The sequence below is a fragment of the Aquila chrysaetos genome, chromosome 1, assembly GCF_900496995.4.
Source record: "Aquila chrysaetos chrysaetos chromosome 1, bAquChr1.4, whole genome shotgun sequence".
Classification (NCBI taxonomy): domain Eukaryota; kingdom Metazoa; phylum Chordata; class Aves; order Accipitriformes; family Accipitridae; genus Aquila; species Aquila chrysaetos.
The window spans coordinates 15,028,616-15,042,265 of NC_044004.1; the positions used below are offsets into that span (position 1 = coordinate 15,028,616).

The 13,650-nt window shown below is 39.8% G+C and overlaps 1 protein-coding gene across 3 annotated transcripts; it reads left to right on the forward strand.

The window, feature by feature from the left end:
• Positions 1–398: 398 nt before the first annotated feature.
• ZNF518B (zinc finger protein 518B) lies at positions 399–13,425 on the forward strand. 3 transcript variants are annotated; one of them, XM_041123808.1, is made up of 4 exons: positions 449–518; positions 1,073–1,252; positions 2,884–2,959; positions 7,334–13,425. In XM_041123808.1, the coding sequence occupies exon 4, from the start codon at positions 7,542–7,544 to the stop codon at positions 10,776–10,778; it is 3,237 nt and encodes a 1,078-aa protein (XP_040979742.1). In that variant the 5' UTR covers positions 449–518; positions 1,073–1,252; positions 2,884–2,959; positions 7,334–7,541; the 3' UTR covers positions 10,779–13,425. The 3 variants fall into 3 exon arrangements, with proteins under 3 accessions (XP_029872605.1, XP_040979742.1, XP_040979737.1); XM_041123803.1 differs by lacking the exon at positions 2,884–2,959; XM_030016745.1 differs by lacking the exons at positions 1,073–1,252; positions 2,884–2,959 and having other exon boundaries at positions 399–518.
• Positions 13,426–13,650: the final 225 nt, after the last annotated feature.

A 13,650-nucleotide genomic window follows, 5' to 3' on the forward strand; every position in this document is an offset into this window, starting at 1 on the left:
TGCCCACACCACACGCTAATAAATCACGGTGGTATCAGGGGGAACATAGAGAGATTACTGGGAACAGCAGCTCTTCCTTCGGCCTGTTGTCCTGTCAGAATCCTTGAGGGTCGGCCGGCAGGCAACAACCTGAGGGCGCACCTTCTTACATACCCTCGCCTGCCATCTTGCAGGTGATCCAACACCAGCCCAGCTTCGTTCCCCGCGCGGTGCTGGGTCCCCACGCGGGTGCGGGCTGCGCTCCCCGGGGCTCCCCCAGGCGTCCCCTCCGCGTCGGGGCCTCCCCCGCGGGGCGCCGGGCCGAGCCGAGCCGCGCAGCGCGCCTGCGCCGCCGCCGCCGCCGCCCCCGGGGCGCCTACAGTAGAGCTCTACACGGCGCCGCCGGCGGGAGCAGCGGTGCGGCGCTGGCCAATGGGGCGGCGCGGCGCCGCAGCGGCCGCTGAGGTCAGTTCCGCTGCCGCGGTGGGCCGTGCTGAGGCGGCGGAGGCGGAGGGGGGCTCGCCTTCGCCGTCGTTGAGGTAAGTACCTCAGGGCGGAGGGGGGAGGGCGGGAGCTGCGGGCCGGGAAGGATGAGGATCGGCGCTGCCTTTTTTCTGCCTCTGGAGACGAGGGGAGTGGTGGCGGCTGGCGGGGTCTGCCCCTGACGGAGGCAGCCTTTTTTTTTTTTTTTTTTTTTTTTTTTTTCCTCCTTGTCCTCCTCTGAGCACAGGTGTGGCTCCCCCGCCCTCGGCCCCTGCCAGCCGACTCAGCACCGCGGCTGTCGCCGGCCAGCTGCCGCCCTGCCCGCCGGCGGAGGACGGGGGGGCCGGGCCGGGCCGGGCCGGGCCGGGGGTCCCAGCGGCGAGCGCGGGCCGCGGCCCGGCGGGCCCGCGCGGTGCTGCCCCCTGCGGGCCGGCGGCGGCACTGCGCGGCGGCGCGGGCGGAGCCGCCTCCCCGGCGGCGGCGGCGGCGGGCGAAGGTCTGGGCGGCCTGCGGAGGGTCCGGCGGCTGCTCGGCCGCCTTCGCCCGGGTAGCGGCGGGGCTCGGCCTCCGGAGACGGGCCCTGAGCGAGGGAGGTCTCTTTTTCCCGGAGAGGCGGCAACACTTCTGCGTGGGTGGGCTGGATGCCCAAGAGGATGGGATTTTTTGGTGTTGGCTGGCGGGCGCTGCTGTCGCGTGGGCGCCATCAGACTGCTTTAGACTCGCCTGGACTGTAAAGCTGTTGTCCAGGTTTGTCATCTTGGTCTTCTTCCCGAAGAAAAGAAGCTTTCGGGTTAGTAACTTTATTACTGAGCAAAATAGATCATCCTGTGTTTTGTACGTAAATTGTGGTCTTTAGAGTGTTTGGGCATAAGAGTCGTTTAATTAAATCCTACGTTCAATTTTGTTGCAAGAGAATCGATCATAAAAAAGTATTACACTGGACACTTAACATAATTTAGACGTATAAAATGACTTGGATTTCTTCTAAATAAATGATCCAGTGTTACCGTAGATGTAGCCGAAGTGTCCTGAAATACATGTTTAATAAAAAAAGTTTGGTTTATTATTAAAGAGCCTAATTTTATTTTACGGGATTTTGCTAGCATTCTGTTCTGCATTGTTTCTACAGTAAATGGTTACAGTGAAGGCCCTTTCATTGCACATACAGATAGTATGTGGCTAATTTTAGCAGGAATTAAATCTGTAGAAATGAATTTTAGCATTTACGTGAGTGTTTTGAGAACTGGGCACAGAGGGATATGTGTTTTTAATGGGACTTTCCCCCTTCTCTCCCATTTTCTTCAGTGCCATACTTGCTTTATTGCTTACAGGCCTTAAAGCTTAGAGTAAGGTAATGCTAAATGCTAGTCTGTATGCTTTGGATATACAGAATGATTTTGAAAATGGTTGTAAATTGTGTGAAATGATGAAATGTGCACCATAATTTTAGAAGTTGATCATACATCTAATGATAAACAACTGTATAAACATCTCTGAGCATTCTCTAAAATACTGCTTTTGATACAGTAGTTATTTGAGAATGCCTTGCTTATCTTATTGCAAGAAGACCGCCAAGCAATTGAATGATATGTTAGAAATGTGTGTCTTTCAGATACAAATAAAGGTAGGCCTCAGTCCTAGAACCAGAGAAGCAGACCTCCATTTCAGTAGAATACTCTATAGTCCATATACGTACCTGACTTCTTACAATGTCAATAAATGTCGATAAATTGGACAGTTTTTCACCTATGCGTTCTAAAAATAGTGATTTACTTTTAATCCATATTTTTCATAACTTTATATTATAAATAGTAAAAATTTTGAATGTAATTAAATTTTTTCTGTAGAGTGAAATACCTGTATATTGTATAATAAAAGTAAGCTCTGAAAACTTGGTGCATGGTCTTTGCTCTTCTTAATTCTCTGCACTGACATTCCTTATTCATGCTGATGGAAAAACTTCATGTGAATTTCAGATTTAAAAAGTGTTATGACTGTGTGATTAGCTGTTATTGTGAAACAAAATGTCTTTTTAAGAAGAAATATTTGTAGATGAAATTTCTTTGGTGTATTTGAATAGTTTGTTTTTAGTACAGAATCAATTCTTTTAATTAGTACAATACGTTATACTTGAGTGAAGCACTTTGGATCTCTCCTAGTCATTAGGCCTAAAATTAATGACTGATAATTGTGGCTACGTAGCTGGATCAGTAGAACAGTTAACTCTGCTTGACAGAGATATACTATCCATTTAACGTTGATTGACTATGGCATATATATAATTGTAAAATACAAACAAGGTAATTTTAAGCTTACACAGAGATTAAGTTTTTCACAGAGACTCAGATTTTACACACTGTATTTTCCTGATGTAGTGATGCACAGTGTCTTCCAATTCTGTTTAAGGTTTTCTCTTAACAGATGACTTGTATGAGCTTTTCAGTACCAAAGCAGGCCTTGATTCTTGGATGCAGCCTTTGAATTTAGTGTGTGAGAGGTGGGTGCTTTGCTGAAGTAAGGTCTTACTTATTTGATCACATACAATAAATGCATGCTGCTTGTCACATACATTTCGTTGATAGCAGCATATAATTTGAGATGAAAAAGGGATCTAAAACACTGGAAAAAAAATATTTTACTTTGAAAAGATGAATGAAGTATTAATGTATTTTAAGTAAATGGAAATGTCAAGATTATAGAATAATGGGAAGACACTGGCAATTGCTGTCTGACAGTGGCCACATCAGTGGTCTGTAATCTACTGCAGTGCAAAAAACTTGTACTGGATGAATTTGCCATAGTCAGGCTGCAGATGATGTTTTTGCCTATTTTTCTTGTTTTTAATTGGTCTTTGTTTTTTAACTTTTGTGTAAATGTGATACCCACTGTTTAGAATGCCTTTTCACTCCTGCAGATCTATTGATCTCTGTGTCTTGAGCAGCAGGGTCCAAGATATACTAGTGTTATGTGAAAGGCAGGAGTATTTGCTTTTATTAAATGCCCTACTTTTAAATGTCACTGAATTGCAGATGTTTGGTAGAAGGAGTGGATGAGAAAGTTTGGTTTATCTTCCTTCTATTGTTCTTCTTCCATGTACCTCCAAGTTTCTGCTTCCAATCTTTTTCAAAACTAGGGCCTCTAAATTTTTTTCAATTTCTCCTAATTCAGATACCTTATTGTATTTCAAAGTATTTTTACAAACTTTTCCTGAATCCATTCCTGTAAACACAGGGACTGGAACTGATATTAACACTCCTAGTATCTCTTATTCCATTCTTCATCCATCCTGTTCTTGTGTTTGCCATTCAGGCTCCTTGTAGACTTTCAGGTCTTCCTTTAACAATATCTTTGGATTGGTCTCTGTGCTCTGTATTTGTAACTTGAAAAATCGAGCATCTATCTTTTAATTAAAATTTTCTGAAGCATATTCCCCCTCCCCCATACTGCCCCCCCCCCCCCCCCCCCCCCCCCCTTCCCTGGTATGGAGTGAATGGATGCTGGATTGCACCACCTTTCTGCGTACATTGGTCTCGTTTTTCTGAAGTAATCAGAAAAAGCAAATCATTTTTTCAAATATTAGAATGAAATTACAATGTATGTTGGGGCTTGTTTTATCCAAAATAATGATAAAGCAGGCCTGTTTGCATCAAAACTTTTCTTAACTATTTAGTATTCAGGAAAGACTGGTGCAAAAATAGCCAGGGAGACAATAGCGGTGTCACTTCAGCATTACCTGGTTATTCAGTTCTTTTTCACCCTCCACTGGGTCTGGCTGGGATGGAGTTAAATTTCTTCATAGCAGCCTGTATGGTGCTGTGTTTTGGATCTGTGGCTAAAACAGTGTTGATAACTCACCAGTGTTTTGATTGTTGCTGAACAGTGTTTGCACAATGTCAAGGTTTTCTTTTCCCCCCTTCTCTGCCTCCACTGCAGTGAGTAGGCGTGGGGTGGGCAAGAGATTGGGAGGGCACACTGCTGGGACAGCTGGCCAGAATTGGTCAAGGAGATAGTCCACGCCATATAATGTCATGCTCAGCAATGAAAACTGGAAGTAGAGGAAGAAGAAGGGGAGAGAGGGGTTGGCTTCCAAGGTGGCTGTTGCTCAGAAACCGGCTGGGCATCGATCTGCTTGTGGAGGGTGCGTCACCTCCCCACCTCTTTGCTTCGCCTATAAAACTGCCTTTGTCCCGACCCATAAGCTTTCTTGCACTTTTTCTCCAGTTCATTCCCCTTCCTACTCAGGGAGTGGTGGGGAGCCAGCAAGTGGCTGTGTGGCTGCTTGGTGGCTGGCTAGGATCAACCCACTGCAGGTCTGAAATGCAGTTGCAGTAATTAGTGAAACCTGGATTCTGTCAACATGGTATTTGTCACAGGTCTGAATGAAAGCTTGGTTTTGGGGTTATATACCTATTTTTTCTTACTTTCATATATAAGGATTTTTGAGTTAGGAAAGTTTAGAAGGATTAAAAGCCTGTTCTTTGACTCATCTCTGTCAAATTTTTCTAGTGTCCTCTTGGACTGAGCAGCCCAGATCTGCCTGGTAGATTGAAGCATTCTTAAAACATTTGACAGTGTGTTTCTTGTACTTTCTTGCTCTTTAAAGGTGGTGGATCCTTTTTCCATGTTGTCCTGTAAGGTGACGTTTACAGTGTTAAAAAAAAAATATAAGAAAACACACCGTGTTTTTAATACTGTTTTTTGTGGTCAAGGATGTTGATGGCATAAAGTGGCCTATGCTTGTCTTTTGGTCGGTTCATATAGAGGGCAGTTTCAGTATCAATGGATAGCTGTTAACAGCAAAAAGCAAATACTGATCTACATTCACCCTTCCAAATGCAATTTTAGTTCTTTCTTAAAGCTGTATAGAAATCTTCAAAGCATCTTTGGTCTGGATCTTGAGCTTATCAAGATCTCTTATTACCTTTCTCCTGAAATAAAATAGTGGATCTCCTGGACATAGGCCTACCATCACACTTGTGTGTCAACAAGGTTCATCTTAAGTCTAAGAAGTGATATTAGCAGGGGGAGAATAGTCCATCTGAGACTACCACAAATATTTGTTTTTCTTTCCTCTTTAGAATCTGGATAATAGAGGGCATAATGTTACCAACATTAGAACTGCTTAAAAAAAAATAATCTTAAGATCATGATGCAGTAGTCATGTATACTTTCCTCCTTCCCTGGAAACTGCCATTGATTTGTTTTTCACATCGGGATATAGAGGTTTTTCACACAGGGTTGTACAGTTGTCTGCATTGCAATGAGGTGGGATTACTACAGTCCGAAGAACTACCTACTGAGGAATTTTACAGGTGTACAGCCATCCATCTGCTAAGGAGTGAAAAGCCCATTATATTGTCCCTAACCATTTTTCTAACTTTTACTGTTGTTTGAGGTTATGTCAGTATATTGCTCTTTGGAGAGCCCCATCTTTAGGGCAGCATTCCTGTAGCAGTTAGGGATATTGGCAGATGGAGCACAGGGAGATGCAAGAAAAACTTTCTGGATCAGATGCTTACTCTTGTCAAGCCAATGTGGAGATGTACCATAGTGTAAAGTTTTCCTCATTCATGTAGGCTTATTGTAATAGGATGCTACCTAAGTGATCTCAGCACTGAGCTTTTGTAGCCCAAATCAGGCCCTGGTCTCTGTAGATAGACTTGGAGAGGAATTGGATTTCAGAAGCAGAAGCCTTCTGTAGGATATATTGAAATCTAAAGGAATCTAAAAGTAACCTTATGAAATAGGGTCTATACGTGAATGCAGATCTGTGCAACAGTATGCCTGTAAGTAAGAATGTTTGAGTAAGAAAGATGTTGAGTAGATTTTACTTGCTGCTGTTAGCTTTGGACTTTGTTTTATGTATGTCTCAAAAGGCTAATTTAGTTGTTTATTTTCCAAATAAGAGTGGTCTCATAGTCTTGGCAAAAGCTTAAAGGCTGAAATCTTGTGCATGTTAAATATAGAAAAGAGACAGTAAGAGCGCTGGAACCTGTGGGGCCAAACATACTGCAGAAGTTAACGTGGTGGTTTTACACTGATATTACTGTTTGCCTTCTGCCTTCTGTTGCATTGTTTATTTTGATTGACACTTTCTGTATTATCAGGATGGAGTGAATTATTTATATGCTTGTCCACTTACATAGAAGTGATTACACTGTGATATTAATAGAAGTGAAAGTAATTAATTTTGCAGCCGCAGATTGTTTTGACTCCATTACTTTGAGAACATGTGAAGTATAAACCGCATCTTGTTGTGAATTAGTGTTCAAGACTCCTTGGATCTGAAACATTGGCACTGATTAGAAAAGAACTTCCTTCTGTACTTCAGGAATTTCCATGCTAACTTAAAAATCCTTATATTTAAAAACAAACTCATAGTTATGTGTTTCTCGTAACCATTGTAGTCACTGTCCTTTTTCCTGCTGGGATTCACAAATGAGTGGCACTTGCAGTGTTTCATAATATCTTTTCCTGAGTTAAGGGCTGTATATGAACCAAAATCATATTCTGCTGCTCAGTTTTGTTACCAAGTATCTTTCTTGTTAGGCTTATAAATACATTTCTTAAATGTAAAATTTTTCATGACATGGAAGAAATAGCATGAACTCTTTAGGTTTTGATGCATAGCAGATAATTTTATGAATTTATGAACATTTTGAATAAGAGCAAATGTTAAAAGATTATTTGATTTGGTATGTTTTGCTTAGAGTTAATGGTTCTATGTGCAGAATACAATCAGTGGTATATTCACAATAGACTTGCACTCTGTAATTCAGCTGTAGTCCACTAATAGTTCAATTCATAGTTCATTGTATTTCAGTGATCAGTGAATCGTAACTGACTTAATCTTCTGCTTTTTATTCTTTAGTGCTGCAAGTTGATTGAATAAAATTAAGAACATGGAATATAATATGGATGCAGTTGCTTGAGCACCATTTCTTCCAAAGTGTATATTCTGCAGATTGGTGGCCTGAAGGATTGATTGATAAGCAGCATACACAAGACTAATATCAAGAAAATATTCTGTCTGCTGCTACTGTGTTTGACAAAACTGATGCAGAGTCACGTCTTCTGAAATGCAGTTGAAAATGAGGGAACTTTTACCAAGATTGTACCCTGGCCAAGTTAATGATAAAAATAATTCCTTAACTACATCCCCAAAGCAATCTTCTGAGGATAAAACAAATCCATCAAAAGGGGATGATGACCAAAACTGCTGTTACCAAGGGACTGAGGCTGAGAACAGTAAGTTGTCACTGATAAGCTGCATAAAATGCAGCAGCGTTCAGAAAATTTCAATGCAAGATATAGAAAAGCATAAGAAGCTTGGGTGGACTGAAGACAAAAATTTCATCTGCAAGAAGTGCAGTCATATTACACCACCAGCTTTTCATTTTGTTCCTGAGGGTGCCAATGCTGTAGACTTTGAAAAAAGTGAAAAAAAATCCCCAAGTAAAACCCAGAAAGCATTTAAAGTTAAAAACTTTCTGCCAGGTAAATACTATTGTGATAAATGTAGATTTTCAACAAAGGATCCTTTGCAGTATAAAAAGCATATAGGTCAACATGAAGAAATTAAATTTATTTGTTCCCACTGCAGTTACATATCCTACACCAAAGGAGAATTCCAGAGACATTTGGTGAAACACACTGGAACTTTTCCGTATCAGTGTGAATACTGTGAATATGGTGCTGTTAGACATGACTATATAGTAAAACATACGAGAAGAGTACATGAAACACCCACAAAACGGCTGTCAAATACCACCATAAACCACAAGCAAAAGAAGCCGAGTCCAAGCACTTTATATGAAAAGCAGAAATATGATAAAATTCCTTTTCAGAATGAACTCTCAAATTCATCTTCAAGTGTGGTTTGTGAGATTCCAGGTAAAGCAACTAAAATGGTCTACTCGTCTCATGATGTAGAATGTAGCGTAAACACAGCATCAGTCCAGGATAAAACAATATTGGAGGCATCTGAAATAAGTGTATGTGAGAATCAAAGTGTGGAAGTTGAGGTTTATTCTCCAAAAATGGAGCCTTTACAACCTGGGATGCCTTTGACAGTAATTGCACCATCTGAACTTGTAGTTCCTTCTAACTGTTTAGCTCAGATAGTAGAGATTAAAATAGTGAATGGTGCACAACAGCTGGTTCTTAAACTAATTCCTATGAAAGAAGCAACGTACAAACCTGTGAATGGTGCTGAAGAGGAACTTGAGAATCAAGGTATAGAACGATCTGCAGAAGGAAAAAAAACATCGTCTGTGTCTCAGAATGAGTTACTAACCATGGAAGTGAATGTAGACAAATTATCCAGTGTTAGTAACCAGCTTAATTTGGATAGTACATATGACAAGAATTCTGAATGTCTTTGTTTTCCTGATTCTCAACTCTCAGACTGTAACTCTGTATCTGTACAGAGGGAAGATGCATCAAAATTATGCTTTCATTTGGTGAAAGGTATTGATGTCCATTCAGGTGTTATAGAACTTTGTTCTCCGTCTCTGGTGATGAATACTACTGAAAAAAGTAATCTTAAATCCTCAAGGTGGGAAGTAGATGGAAAAAATAACTTACATTATGACTTGTATTGTTATGAAGAAGGTGTGGATATACCCCCTCCAAAATATGCTGCTATTTCTGAAGATAAAAGTTCCAAGAACATTTCAGTAGAGGCTGCTCAGAAGGGCAAAAATTCTTCTGCAGTCCTTGAACAAAAGGATACATTGCCTCTAAAGAGGGATGACAACGACTGTAGGAGTCTGCCAGTCAGCTCTACAGAAACACATTTAGCTGGTAAGGGTTTTGATAAAAAATCTGTAACATCTTCTGAAGCAGGAAAAAACTTTAATGTCACTAAAACTCCACCTTGCAAGAACATGACTTTTGGCTTTAGCAAAGTAAAGAGAGCTGAAACCAATAGTCAAAAGAACAGTCGTCTTCTGGAATCATTAGAACTGCAGAAGATGGAAAATAAAGGCAACACTTTTGAGGGACCTGTTATTTCGTCTGTATTTTCTCTTAGCGGTGGGGCTGAAAACGTTCCAGAGGGCGTCAGATGGGACAACACAACATGCAATAAGAAGTCAGCAACATTGCTCTGTAGAAAGATTGCTCAGCTCATGTCTGCTGCTGAATCTAACATGAAATCCATGCCTTTGAGATGTCAAGCTTCTAGTAAAAAGGTGCTTTTCCCTCAAGAAAATTCAGCAAGCTGCGAGAGAGTTGTTCCTGCCACTGAAGCGGAACAGTCTACATCTTTGCCTCAAGTGCATGGTAGAAACAGTGTGATTAGTAGTGAAGAACACAGTAAAGATCAGTTGCTTACATTTGCAAGAACATCTAAAAGCAGGGTAACTAAAAATTCCCATGTTGCTACTCCAGTGTTTATCCCTAAAGGGACAATGCTGAGAGTACTGAATGCTACTAGCAGTCAACACTCAAACGGAACAGAAAACAGGAGTGAAACATCAGCGCCTTCTATGTATTGCAATGAAATGTTTCTGCCTCGCCCAGTTCCCATCAGTGTTTCTGAGACACTTAGCAGTAATTTGCCATGTTTGCCTAATCGGAGTGAACCGAATGCTGAGTCCCGAAGTATATCACTCAGGCAAAGACCGAAGCGAGAGGCAAGCATTAAAAATAATAGCAAACAAACTGGTGTACCATTTCAGAAAAGCAGTGATGTGAGTAAGCAAAGCAAACCCTATTCAAAAAGTCAACTAGGTCCCAAAAATAAGGCAAAACAAGCAAGCTTCAGGGAACTTCCTAAGAGGAAAACAAGAACTCAGTCAGAAACCAGTTCAAGTTCTGACATGTCATATCTGTTGACAGCAAGACGTCTTCGGCTTGTCCCTTTGAGAACGAATCAGTTGATAAAATGCCCTCGTCGTAACCAGCCAGTTGTGGTACTAAACCATCCTGATGTTGACTCACCAGAGATAATTAATGTCATGAAGACTATCAACAAGTATAAAGGTCAAGTCCTGAAAGTAGTCCTGTCAGAAAGGACAAGTAGTTGTCTTGGTGTCAAACGTTACCGAAAGCGTCTTACTCTTCAGAATGTTGAGACAGGAAACCAAGCAAAAAAGCAGAGTATGCTAAAAATGAAGCTTAAAAAGACCCATAAAAACAACTACCAGGTGGTGGAAACTTCACCAGCTGAAACACTTCAGTGTCTGTTTAAGTGTTGGTTTTGTGGAAGAGTATATATGGACCAAGAAGAATGGATAAGTCATGGACAGAGGCACTTGATAGAGGCAACCAAGGGTTGGGATGTTCTTTCTCTTCCAGCAAAAAAGCATTGAGAGACTAGGGGAGGTTTCCCCTCTTATTTTTAATGAGTGCCACTAACTTGCTTGGAAGGGACGATTGAAATAACTGCTTTATTTTGCCAAAAGGTTGCTACTGTTAATGAAGTGGAAGGAGAGCAGAGTTAAAAAGATACAGAGAAACCGATAGTGAGGATTAAGCACTACTTTGCACTCTTATGTTTGAAATTTGTATTGGAGGTCAATTTCATCTGTTCCATAGGAGAAATTTGAAAAAGATTTGCTATGCAAACATCTTTCTAGTTAACCATTCTCTGTGCTAGGATACTGTGCTGTAACTGGTTTGTGGTAGGTCTGTATGGATTAAAATCTTAGACAATGAGATCTTTGTAAATTTAACAGGGTTTAGTTTGCTTTATTACAGCATGGTGTTTCAGAGAGCGAGCATATGTGTACTGAAAAGCACCTTTGATCCTCTGTGGGCAGCAAGTGTGTATCATAGGTTTTAGTGGCAAATTAAGCACCATGCATAAAAAGTAAAACTTAAATGCAAGTACTGTTTCAGCAAAACAAAACCACTTCTGCTGACTTCAGAGGAGATACAAGGGTGTAAACAAGGAATCTGTGGGATCAGAGTTATTCCCACTAGCTCGGATAGCACTAAAAAGTTAAATTTTGTTTAGTACTTAGTCTTTACCTAGCCTGTATTCCGTAGATGTGAGATAGCAGAACACTGTCAGCTTTCTGTACCATCTTTGTTCGGGACAGGCAGAGCCGGAGACATCATCAGACTTGGAGCAATAGGAGAGAGAAGCTTTTCTCTATATGGTGTCAAGGCTGTTCTGAAATCTAAGGATGTAAGAGCCAAATGTAAACCCTCTACCACCATGTGTGTGTAGCCTGATAGAAAAACATTTGCAGAATTGGGCATTTGGTTAGAATTCTAGTTAGTGAGTTAATGCTTATTTAGAGGGGGAACTTGCTAGAGATGAAGATTTTTCAAAATGAAAAACCATGCTGCAAAGCTTTTACATTGACAGTGTTGAACCAGATTTTCAGTGCAATCTTTCATCCTTCTTAAGAATTTAGATGTTAGAATATATTTTTTGTAGGCCTAAATTCATACAAGCATGTGCCTAGTTACAATGTACATCTAACGTGTATCTACTGACTTCAGTGCAGTGTAAACATTGCTCAGTTGCTTAAACACTTTCCTAAATTAGGGCCAAATTTCAAGTTTTTAGTGAAGAGGAGGGATGGATGATACTGAAGTCTAATGTTTTTTTACATGAACAATAGATGTTTTTCTTCATCTTGTCAATTTTATATCATTTTAAAATCTGAATTATATTGAAGCACATATTTACAATTAAAATCACATCTTACATTTTTACAGATAAGAAGATCAATACTGACCAATGCTGGATGTGTGTTCTATGTTTGAACTGGGACTACTCTTGAAAAACTGGTAGTCCCTAACTCTTTTCACTGGTGCATTTTTGTAAACAGTTTAAGCTGGGAATATTTTTTTATATACTCCAGCAAATGATACATTGTTTTGATAAAGTATGTATCGTATCTGCATTGAAATGTAAATATTTTAAAACATTGCTTTCCCCTCATTTTGCAATACAGTGTTAAAACCCTTCAGATAGTTGGTGCTTTAAGTCAGATATTTTTCATCATATACACATGGAAAATTTTTGTATCATTTCTATCAGACTAGCCTATTCCATGGAACAAACTTCTTTTTGCCTGTTTTGTCAATAATAATGAAATGACAGTTCTCATTTTGTATTCAAATGGAATTATATTTTTTTAGATGGGTACACTAGTAGGGTTTTTTTCACTTCATATACTTTGATGCCAAACCTAACAGTACTATTTGCATTTTCAGTTGTGAAAATAGCTTCCATTTTAAGATTCTGGCATATCACATACAATAAATATTGAAATTCTTAACATAAGAAAAAAACATGGTTAAAATTCTTTCTTTCTTTTAATTCCTTCAGTCCAGGTTACTGTTTAAATTACTTTTGTTTCTGTAGAAGCTACTAAATAAATAGTTTTGAATTTGCTTCATAATAGTTGTCACTGGCAAAATTAGAACATTCCCCATGAAAGCTCTACTGGGGGGGGATGGGGGAAGTGTTGCTGCTCAGCTTTATAAACTCTAGGTCGTTTAATTATACTAGTAATGCTTGTCTTTTGTAAGCAAGTTTACCGTTTTAGTAAACATCTGCAAAGCTTTGTATGTTACTGCCATAATCTGCTATCTAAATTGTTAAGACACTTTTTTTCCCATGGGTTTAATTTAGAAAATATTTTTTTTCTTTTAACGCGAAAACCTTTTGTAAGTTAAATTGTATGGTGGCTATGAAACTCTTAAAGCAGATTATGTCATGCCTCTTTTCCTTTTTATGAGCTCTGCTAAACTCTGCTTAGCAGCTTCTGTTTTGTTAATTTTCATTCTTATTATTAGATAATGTCATGTCAGAATAATTTCCTTCAATTTTAACAGTCTCAGTGGTTTGAGAGAAAAAATTATAATGAGTGTTCTCTTGCATTTTGATGCAGCATCGAGAAATAAAAAGTTTGCAAGAAAGTAAAAAACAACTGCTAAATTATTTTAGAGCTAGTTTGTGCCACTACATACTACATCATAAATTGGGTTGGAATGTCATGTTTTGGGCTTGAATGTTTTTATTCTTGTTCCTGTTCTGTAAGGACAAAGTAACTGAGGTTCCTTTCTTGGTATATTCGAATTACCTAGTCAAACTTCTGAGTGTGCTTAGAAAGGAAGACTGTGGATGCTTTGCAGAAAAATACTCAAGTTTGCCTTTCATATTTATAATGAATTTAGTTAAGCCTTCCAAAACTCAAATTATATGAATAAATATTACCATAT